This window comes from Engystomops pustulosus, chromosome 3 (genome assembly GCF_040894005.1).
Source record: "Engystomops pustulosus chromosome 3, aEngPut4.maternal, whole genome shotgun sequence".
Lineage (NCBI taxonomy): Eukaryota > Metazoa > Chordata > Amphibia > Anura > Leptodactylidae > Engystomops > Engystomops pustulosus.
In genome coordinates this window covers 171,953,002-171,964,567 of record NC_092413.1, presented here as the reverse complement: position 1 = coordinate 171,964,567, position 11,566 = coordinate 171,953,002, and the positions used below count along the sequence as shown (strand labels likewise).

The 11,566-nt window shown below is 41.2% G+C and overlaps 1 protein-coding gene across 3 annotated transcripts; it reads right to left on the bottom strand.

The window, feature by feature from the left end:
* Positions 1 to 2,538: 2,538 nt before the first annotated feature.
* Positions 2,539 to 11,311, bottom strand: LOC140122297 (uncharacterized). 3 transcript variants are annotated; one of them, XM_072143008.1, is made up of 2 exons: positions 10,655 to 11,311; positions 2,539 to 9,052 (listed from the first exon to the last, which is right to left on the bottom strand). In XM_072143008.1, exon 2 carries the CDS (start codon positions 6,075 to 6,077, stop codon positions 3,693 to 3,695), a length of 2,385 nt encoding a protein of 794 aa, XP_071999109.1. In that variant the 5' UTR covers positions 6,078 to 9,052; positions 10,655 to 11,311; the 3' UTR covers positions 2,539 to 3,692. The 3 variants fall into 3 exon arrangements, with proteins under 3 accessions (XP_071999109.1, XP_071999111.1, XP_071999110.1); XM_072143010.1 differs by having other exon boundaries at positions 11,105 to 11,311; XM_072143009.1 differs by lacking the exon at positions 10,655 to 11,311 and having other exon boundaries at positions 2,539 to 7,349; positions 8,961 to 9,151.
* Between the last annotated feature and the right edge of the window lie 255 nt (positions 11,312 to 11,566).

Genomic DNA, 11,566 nt, shown 5'->3' with positions numbered 1-11,566 from the left:
CAATGTAAAGGAGGTTATGAATACATCCTTGTTGTCATGGATCATTTCACTAAGTTTGCACAGGCTTATGCAACTACCAATAAGTCTGGGAGAACAGCTGCTGAGAAAATCTTCAATGATTTTTCCCTCAAGTTTGGCTTTCCAACCAAGCTCCACCATGATCAAGGTAGAGAGTTTGAAAATCAGCTCTTTCGTCACCTCGGAAGATACTGTAGAATTCAGAAATCACATACCACCCCATATCATCCAGAAGGAAATGGCCAAGTGGAAAGATTCAACAGAACTCTACTATCCATGTTGAGAACTCTTACCTTAGAAGAGAAAAGAGATTGGAAAAATTCACTGTCTAAGATGGTGCATGCCTACAATTGTACCAAAAGTGAAGCCACAGGATATTCACCCTTTTATCTTCTATTTGGCAGATCACCCCGTCTTCCAATAGACATAATGTTTGATACACCAGTTTCAGACACTTACAAAACTTACCCTGACTATGTTCGTGCTTGGAAACAACGCATGACTGAAGCCTATAAAATAGCTTCTAAAGTTGCCACTGAAGGACAATACAAAAACAAAGACCACTATGATAGGAAATGTCATGGAGCTGAATTGTTACCTGGAAACAGAGTGTTAGTGAGAAATCTACTTGAAAAAGGTGGACCTGGTAAACTTCGTTCTTACTGGGAAGACAAAATCTACGTTGTTGTCAGAAGAAGGAGTAAAGATAGTCCTGTATATGAAGTGAAGCAAGAAGCGGGAAACAACAATAAAACAAGAGTCCTACACCGAAACTTGTTATTGCCTTGTGACTACCTACCACCAGATAAATTCAATCTTGAATTAAGGAATCAACCTAAACCTTCTAAACCTTCAAGAAGACCTCAACTTGAAGAACCACTTGAAGAACCTGAAGAAAATTACTTAGACAGCTCAGATGAAGAAGATAATACTTACATCTTGAGAATGCCTACTAGGAGCAGTTATCCTCAAAACAGAAATACATTAAACCCTGAAGCCTCCGAGTTTACACCACAAACATCTTGTGAAGAAACTCCTGGAAGTACTGAAATCATACTAGAGCCAACTACAGTTGAACCAGAAGCTGAAACAGATCAGGAACCTGAACTTGAACCAATTCCAGAAGTTGATGCTGATGATCCAATACCTGAGACTGTCACCAGATCTTCTACAAGAGAAAGAAGAAGACCTCTTACTTTAACCTATGACACATTGGGTGAGCCAAGTGCCGTACCAAGAACTGTTCAATTAAAACAAGTTTCATTACCTGTTACCCAGGAATTACAACCTGAGTGGTACCTACCAACCAATTGTTTTTCCGAACCTTTTTGAGCACTGATTTTTGAATCCTTTTTCTCATATTTTTTTGATGAACTAAGGACATACAAATGTTCTATCACTTAGTTAGTGTTAGCTTAGGTTTCAAGCTTCAAGGAACAACAGATCAACCCAACAAGATCTCAAGAAACTGTTTATATATATTCATGCAATGTTTAATTCATCTTTAACATTCTTTTTCTCCTTTAAGCAGGAAATTCTTTGAGAATGTTAGTTAGAATTTATAAAATAGGATGTTATTGTTTTTGCTGTAACCTGTTTAAACCTACGTCTGTTAATATGTCAGGTCATCACCTTCCTTGTCACCTCACAAAAAGGACAGGTCAAGCAATATACACCTACCACGGTGGAAACCTGGGTCACATGCCTTAAACCAGTTTACCAACTGGACCACTGGAAGTGTAGACGTCCACTACCCAGAGGAAGCCTTACAAGGGGTAACAACCCTATACCAGGAACAAAACTGGGAGGACTAGTTCCAACCAACCCTGTCTTCACCAGTGTAACTCACTGATGTCGAGGACGACATTAAATTCAGAGGGGAAGAGTGTAGCCCAGTGAAAACAGAGGTATCATCATCTCTAGATCCCTGCCTCACAAACACAGCTAAACTGTGCACATACACATGTGTATCACACTACTACACAGCAACTATAGAGTTAACAAAACAAAGCTGCTGTAGTGACATCACACAATATTGTTACATTTTGCAGAGACAAGTGCAGACCAAGCCCAGTGTCTGAGTTGTAGTGCAGAGAAGGTTCTGTGTCTGGGTTGTAGTGCAAGAACCTGCAGAAGAAACACCTCAGCAAAGCTGGGAAGAGATTGCACATTAGTTGCACATTAGAAAAAGCCGGAAGCACAAGATATTTCTGTACAGGACAGAGAGAATGAATATAAGTAACTGCAGAAGCTACAGAGGGTCCAGAGACATGTGCAGAGGGAGGACACTGGAGCACAGAGACACCTCAGCCTCATACATCAGGTACTGAAGTCACTGCCCCTAGAACTTGTCTTGGATTATTATTACTGTGATTGCTGACTGAAGTGTTCAGACTGCTGAGAATAAACTGTTCAAAGAGACTGTGGAACATGTGCTTATCTATCTGGGCCTAATATCCCCTAAACTACACACCCTCAGAATCCTAAAGAACTCGCCCCTGCTAGCCCATCGTGCATACCTCCCAACTTTCAAGGGAGGGAAAGAGGGACAAGAGGGCGGCGCGCGAAGCGCGCCGCGGCGATTTTTCCCATGTAAGCCACACCCACTTGCCACGCCCCTTGCCACGCCCCTTATCAATTACAGAAATTCACACATAATCTTTTCCTTCATATTTATATATTACGTTGGTAAATAATATAATTTTGGAATCACTGACCCTATGTTTACCCATTGTAAACAAAGCTAAACATGTCCTTGTTACCACAGTAGAAACTGATATGCAACCTTGGCGTTACAAAATGCAACATGTGAACGTAGCCTTAATGGAACTTGTCAGCAGAAATTGGCCTAGTAAACCACTTGCAGTGTGTTGTCCTCTAGATTGTGTTCCTTCCATGACCCAGGGTGGTGGCATCATGCAGAATATTCACTTTAGTTGTATAAAGTCAGGAAAGGGGAGAGTTTAACACTAAAGTCAAGCTCACCCTGCCTCAGGACTCCTCCTCTGTTTTAATTAACATCATGAACCAGGCTTCAAGAGGCCCAGTTGGTGATGTGGCTTGATGCAAGGCCTTGAATCTTGGCTTAATGCAAAATTCTCAGCCTCTGACTTTATACAACCAATTTAAATCTCAAAGTTGATTTTCAGATTTTCTGCTTGACAATATTCTGGTAGTGGTATATTATGTCAATTTCTGCTGACGGGTTCCAAATCTTCAACAGAAAATATTTGTTTGAACACAGCCTTATCAATCAGGTCTATTGGTTACATTACTTTTCAAAACTTGGATAACACTTGCTGCCCCCCCCCCCTCAAGTATTTCAATTTAAAGAGATAATAAGGGAAAATAACAAAAACATTTATTTTCAAAAGGTAAGGTGCAATAGAACATTAAAGTAGCTTTGGCAGAATCCTTTTTAAGTCAGTATTTTTTACATTATAAAGTGCTACAAAATATTATTTTGATTTCAATGTCTCACTAGAAAACCTAAACAAGAGCAGTATATTACTGCAAACAACATGATCACTCTAATATATAGTAGCAACCATTACGCAAAGTGCAATTGTAGGCGACCAACAAATTTTAAACAATATTTAACGAATAAATAACAATAAATAAATAACTATACTGTACTGTAGGTAACTACAGTAACTTTGTGGAACAATAGGTTATTAATCAAGGATCACAACATCATCGTCCTCAGCAGCAGCTCCTGGTGGACTACTTTCAACAGAAGCGGATGTTTGAGCAGAGCCAACTTGTCCTTTTTTCTGTCCTCCTGTTGACTTTTTCTTTGAAGCAGAACTGCTTGTAATTTTTTTTGATGCTGGAAGTCCAAATGTTGTTATCAAAGATGCTGGTCTCTTGGCAGGAGCAGATGGTGCTTCTGTTATGATACTTGAACTTGCTGTAGGTGCATCGCTGGGCTCAGTGCTCGGTAAAAGGCTTTCTTCCCTATGGCCAGTTGCACCACCAGCTCTTTCTTCTCTTCTGTGGGATAAAGCCAGGAAAGTAGCCGATTTAGCTTTTTTCAGTAGCTGTGGGGAAGGCTGCCACTTATAACATGGTGTTGATGAAAATATATTAATTTTGCTGGCCAGGATTGCACATAGGGTGTTTTTTACTGATGTTACCGACTCATACACATTTGGACCTGGCTGTTGTGTAACAGGATTTTTTCCCAGGCTGCTCCGTTGATCTGTAAGGATCTTTCGAATAATGCTAAACAGTCTCTCACACGAGGCATTGCTGTGGGGAATAAGCAGAACAAACTTGACAAGCCTGCAAAGGACACCATATGTATAATGTCCAGTAACTGGATCTTTGATTAGGGATAGCTGATGCCAAAATTCGTCAATTCTGAGATATTTTTTCACTGGAAGATCACAACTTTGGTAGTCTCTGAATTGATTCAAAAGTTTGTCCATGTCCTGCTGATCAATAACATTTGGAAATCTTTCCGTTATTGTGCGAATATCCTCAATGTTTGCGGATAATCGCAAATCTGGATTGACAAATGAGAGACTTCGAAGTACTGGGTCTTCTAGAGGCATAGCCTTCTTCATGTAATCCAGGGCTGTGCAATAAAAAGAGACGGTTTCTCTGGCAAATTTCTGAAACCCGGAGGTGTCGATCAGGTTCTCCCTCCTTGAATGGTTTCTTGTTTCGAAGCCAATCAGAACATCCTCCAGGGGCAGTTGTACAGATGGGTCACTATAATCAATATCCATAATATTTTCAGCTCTAGCAATAATCGTTGGCTGGATAAATCTAACCAAAATGTCTTTGTAAAGAGTGACCATTGCTGGAAACAATTGGTGTACCATTGGAGCTTCTGTTTGAAGAAGTATGTTAAAAGAATTAAAGACCGGTAGCACAGAATGCAAAAATAAAAGATAGACTTTTGTCATTGGATTCTGGATGCTGGACAGAATACGCTTTTCCCTTGCACCAAGACCGCTGCTATCCTCCTCAAATGTACTAATGAAATAAGAGGTGAGGGCATCCCAATTAAATAATGTTCTTTCAATAGATTTCTCCAGAGACAACCAGCGGGTCTTTACATGCTTCACAAGCTTTCGCACGCCTGTGTTGCAGAAGGCCATATACTCCTGCAAGGTGCTTACTCTTTTTGCACTTTTTTGGAAGTGGAAGTAAATGTCTATAATGAGATCTTCCACACAAACAGATAGTGGTTTAGCTGCGTGTTCAGCCATTAGATGGACTAAGTGACAGGGACAGCCCACAGCATAAATTTTTTGTTTTGAACTTTGGGCACTTCTGATTCTGGACACCACACTGTTGTGCTTTCCCTGCATATTGGCAGCATTATCTGCTGAGTACGTAGCACACATATTCCAGGACACATTATGTTTTTTTAACATGGTGTCCACCGCAATAAAAAGGTCTTGGGCTCTTCCAGATGGACATGCAACCATGTCCAAAAATTCTATAACAATAAGCCCTGTATCAGGATGTTCGTATGTGACCAAAACAGGAAAATATTTTTCAAACTGATCAGAACTAGCATCCAATGAGATGCCAAAGTATTGTTTCTGGCTTTGAATACAATCCCTTACGTTGCAGAGAGCCTCTGGTGCTATGGCCCCCTGAATAATGTGTGTGGTTTTGGTTGCTGCACATGCATAGCTTTCAGAAATCTTAGAGTCTGTAAACATTTTCTTAACTAAGGGTCTTACATGGTCACTTGTTGCAATAGAAATGTTATGCTCAACCAAAAAACCAGTAAATAATACTTCTGCTCTGATGACATTTTCAGCTAATTTGGAATCAGAAGCAGGAAAGAAGGAAGACACTGTTTTGGACTGTGCCATGGCTTTGGCTGAACCGCCATGCTTATCTGTAGCTATATGTCTGGTTATATCATTATAACCACCATGACCCACTGAAAAATCTGCTGCACAAAGTTCACAAAAAGCAAATGAGTTTCCTCGCCGTGATTTCTTAAGAAATGGATGCTCCTTCATCCATGCATCCTTAAAATGGGAGAGCCTTTTTGCCTTTTTCTTTGGAGTTTCACAGGATTTTTCGGCCATGTTGTTTTCTTATAGACCTTTGATAAATTTACAATTAATTACTCTTATGGCAGATATAACTTTATGGAAACTGGAAACTGTTTAAGATGGCAAACATAACCCCAACAGACAAGCAAGTTAGCGCATTTGAAGCAAAAAACACTTTTGTGCCAACTATGATTTAAAATTGTCTCATAATCAGGAAACAAAAATAATGTATGACTTCAGACCTAATTGTTTCTATGTTGCATTAAGGAGGTCTTCTAAAGATGTATGCTAGGGATGAGGTTTTGTACATAATAGTTACATACAATGCAGGTAGTAGCTTTTGCCACGCTGAACAGAAGCACCACTCTATTGTCTGGATGAACGCTGCTGTTCCACAGAGTTGAAGTGATTTACAGGCCAACCATATCTGTCCACTTGTGGTCAGGGTGTGTAAGCTATGATAATAAAATCTAAATGTGATTGTGTTCAAATAGATAAGTGATTATTGAGGTTATATTGCACCATCATAAAAACAAAGATTTTATTTACAGCAATAATTCCTGTATATGTCTACCTTCTCAACAAATGGAGGTACCTCAGAAATTTAAAAAAAGTGCCTTTTACGTTACCAACACAGTGAAAGAGATATTATTCACTTAAATATGTATGATCCGTGAAACAAGACTTTGTGGTGATCGCATTTCATGAACTGTATGCTATTCTGTGAACAGGAGTGACACGCGTCATAGTTATATATAATACAAGGAGACCCTGCTTCCCTGCAGAAAAACAGCATAGTGCTAAGAACATGATTACAGAGCAATTGTTCTGCAAAGAAGTATTAAATTTCAACGTTCAATCCTTGAAATGTGCCCACCTCACAATCTAGTATTCAGGGATCTAGCACATTTGTGTGAATAAGCCCTTAATCTTGTGCACACTTTTTTTTATATTGCAGCATGGAAATTTAGCATGCAGAATTGTCAGCATCTCCCAGTAGGGTAGTATAAAGAATCAAAAATGTAGTGAAAAAAAACTTTGTATTTTTTCTATAGTGGTTTCTAGCTGCATTCTGCAACAGGACAATAATTTGTGGATAAAAAAATAGAAACAGGAAAAATACCCTGGAAAGGAAATCTTTGTTTATAAAAAAAAACTTGCATACTGGAACATTCAAAATAACTGACAGACGACATAAAATTTTTTCAAAATCAACTTTATTTAGCCTAAACAAAGCAAACTGAACAGTCAAACTTTTGACTCACCAAACAATTCCTCCGTTTATTCACAAAGATCATCAAAAACCTGGAAATATGTAAATATTATTAACCTCTATTAATGACTTAAAATATAAAAAAATTGAGTGTCATTGAAATTACTTTCCACCAAGGTTAAAACATATCCTATCTGTTTTTGAAAAGACGGCACACAGTTGTACTAAATGCAGGGCTGGATTAAGATTGGTGGGGGCCCCGGGCGCAAAATCTTGTGGGGGCCCCCATTGAATGTAGCCCAGACAAAGAACAGAAATCGCTATACACAGGCCCCCCAGCAATAGCTATACACAGCTCCCCCACAACCACTATATACAGCTCTCCCAGCAATAGCTATACACAGCTCCCCCAGCAACCACTATATACAGCTCTCCCAGCAATCACTATATACAGCTCCCCCAGCAATCACTATATACAGCTCCCCCAGCAATCACTATATACAGCTCCCCCAGCAATCACTATATACAGCTCCCCCAGCAATCACTATATACAGCTCCTCCAGTAACTACTGTATGCAGCCCCCCAGCAATCAGTATATAAGGCTCCCCCAGTAATCACTATATACAGCCCCCTAACAATAACTATATAGAGCTTCCAGTAATCACTATATGCACCCCCAGTATTAACTACATACAGTCCCCCTATGACAACTATATACAGACCCCTATAATAACTACAAACACCCCCTATAATAACTAACTATATACAGTCCCCTATTAGAACTACATACCACCCATAATAACTATATGCACCCCACAATAATAGCTATATACAGTTCACCTATTATTATTACTGCATGCATGGTCCTGGAAGATAAAAAAAAAAGAAACAAACAAAAAAATGCCAATTGCCAAGGGGTATAGTGCAACATGCTTGTTGCTAAGGGGTCGTAGAGGAACATGCTCGTTGCCAAGTAGGTAGGTGGAGACATGCTTGTTTCCATGGGGGGGGGGGGGGGGGTACATGCTCATTGCCAAGGGGGTAGTGGGGGGCATGAAAAAATAAAAAGAACAGTACTTACCTGCTGCAAAAAAATCCTCTTTTTCAGCGTCTTCCTGCACAAAGCAATGCTATGTAGGAGAGCTAGCGGGTGTGTACTCAGATATGTACTACCTGTTTACCTGTATTCCATATAGTGTGTGTCTATGGATGAGGATTATAGGTTATATCTAATCTCCCTGTTTTTGCCCATATGGCTCTGAGTCATGAGTTTTAACCCTTCCTGTTCTCTCCCATTCTATTTTATAACTGAGCTGATTATTTATGTCTCCCTGATTAGCAGCCTTTCCTTATCAGCTTATAGTAAAAGACAGAGATAAAGAAAAAAAACAATCTATTAAAAAAATACCACTTATAGAATAATGTCAGGGAGAGAGCAGGGAGAGTTAATATAATTACTCAGAGCTGTATAGACAAAGAACAGGAGATAAGATCTTACCTGTATTCAACCTCACTAAAAAACACTATCAGGCTAAAATAAGGATTTGACTGTCAACAAAGAGATAAAAGCTTTTCTTAGTTTTACAAACTAAGCAGAATTCCTTAACAAAATAAAGTACTGTATATTGGACAATTTTAATATCACTCCCTTGGCATAACACTTACATTTTAATTCAGTTACTGCAGATTGTAGCCTACTTACCCCCAACACGATCTGGATTTCTTTGGAGAAGTCAAGGTTGATGGTCAGTCTAAAAAATGTCAAGTTGGCAGTTGTAGATCTTTGAGCTTGGTCTGAAAAATAAATTACTCTTACTAATTTGCTCTTCACTTAACACCTCCTGTTAATAGGGTTTTCCCACGAAGAGAAGTAAGACCCTATGCACGGGATAGGGCCCATCTTGCTGATCAGTGAGGGTCTCAGAGCTGAGACCCCCGCAGATCGCGAGAATGAGGGGTCCAACCGACCCCTTGCTGCTCCGTCAGATTAATGGAGCAGACAGCCGCGATTGACCATTCTGCTCCATTAATTTCTATGAAGCTGCCGGAGATCGCCGAGCGCGGCGCTCACTGATCTCCATCAGCTTCATAGAAATTAATGGAGCAGAACGGTCAATCGCGGCTGTCTGCTCCATTAATCTGACGGAGCAGCAAGGGGTCGGTTGGACCCCTCATTCTCGCGATCTGCGGGGGTCTCAGCTCTGAGACCCTCACTGATCAGCAAGTTGGGCCCTATCCCGTGCATAGGGTCTTACTTCTCTTTGTAGGAAAACCCCTTTAATTGGCTTAATGTATGCCAGATTTTGTCCATTACTTTATACCATGTCCCCTTTGTCATACTAGTTCAAAAGGGTCTAAAGCAGTATAAAACTCTTGACAAATGTGGTGCAAGGAGTTTTAGAGGGATTGTTAGCAATACAGTGGAAATTTATCATTGGAAATTCGAAATGATCATCGCATTTTCAGGTAGATAGTTTTACCACCTAAATAAGTTGCTGAATAACATTTTCCGTATGTCTACTTAACATTTTCATAATTTTTGAAATGTCTGGATAATTTATTCAGATGTCACGCGGCTACAAATCGAACATAGATTTTCCGGATTTTCAGAATTGACCATTTTAGGGATAAATACAGTTTTGAATGAAATTTTACATATTCAACATCAAAATCCCCTATATATCAAACCATTTTCAAATCTGCACCCCACAAACTATCAGAAACAACTTTTAGGAAGATTATTAACCCCTTGAGATCTTCATAGCAATTACATCAAAATGGAGATGAAATTTAGAAAGGTAAAACTTTGTCGGTTATATGTTCATTTATGTTCAAGAAGCGCCCTGCAGCTGCCAGGATTTTAGTTTTTTTAAACGCGTGTTACACTGGGGTGTCGGGTATTAGTTATAGCCGGCACCCCGTGTGTCCCGATGCCGGTTCGGCTCAGATCTTGAGCTGAACCGGCATCGGCTCTGCGTCCGATATATTGGACGCAGAACAGCAAGGGGGTTAATAAGGGTTTTTCAAAGAATCCGAAAAACCCTGATCAAGAATAAAAAAAACCCCTGATTTCTCATAACCTAAACTTAGGCTATATTCACACTGCTGTTGGGGGACATATATACGGCTGGCGTATATATGTCCCCTATTGACCAGCAATGGGCGCACGGAGCAGTGCAGAAGCCGTGCGGCACCGCACTGCACCCGGGGAAAAAAAGGACATGTCCCATATTCCCCCATGTTATGGCGCCGTGCGCCATGTATCTCTATGGAGAGGGGCAGGAGCGAGCAGTGCTCACCCACTTCTCCTCTCCTGTGCACCAGTGCGCGCGACTGAATGCATCTTTAAGTTGACCAAACTAATTATTCAGAGAAACTTTTTTAAAATGTGCCTACCTTCTTTGGCTGCCCGCACTCCTCAGTCTGTCTGGCTCTGTGCCCACATCTTCTTCTGTATGCAGACACATGCTTTCTCAGGGGGGCGGGACCGAACTCGGACTGAGGGGGAGGTGCTGGGCTGTGCTCACACACAGACACAGCTCCATCACAGAGCAGGCATATGCTCAGAGGAGGGGGCGGGGCCAAATTCGGACTGAGGGGAGGTGCTGGGCTGTGCTCACTCACAGCCCCATCACAGAGCAGGTATATGCTCAGAGGAGGGGGCGGGGCCAAATTCGGACTGAGGGGAGGTGCTGGGCTGTGCTCATACACAGAGCCCCATCAAGCAGGCACATCGTAACACGGGGGGCGGGGCCAAACTCGGGAGAGGGGCAGCCATCATGATGAGGGGGAGGTGTGACTCTGCCGAAGACCTGATCTCTGTCACAGCAGCGGGAAGATGCTTACCACGCCTCCTGGCTTCACTGCAGCCATTCAGAGAAGGAAGTAGGTGTCGGGGGGCGGAACACAGACGGAGGCGGGACATGGAGGCGGGACATGCCAAGCCAGAGCGGAACCCAGCGGGGAAATCCGTGACAAATCATCAATTGACCGGGGAGGCGGGACAGGGGTTAAAAAACGTGACAGTCCCGCTAAAAGCGGGACAGTTGGGAGCTATGCATCGTGGTCTGGCGTGTGTGGCTGTTACATATATTTATTATTATACTATTATATACTGATTGCTAAAGACCAGACGATACGGACACCCAGCATGAGTATTGGGACGCCTAAGCACAGTAGTCACTATTGCAGCAACCAGTAAATGCTTCCATCCAGTCCAGTTTGATACATATGCAAAGTGCATCCTGTATGAAAAACATAAAATGATTGTATAACAGCTTAAATGAATAACTTTTGAACATGTATTAT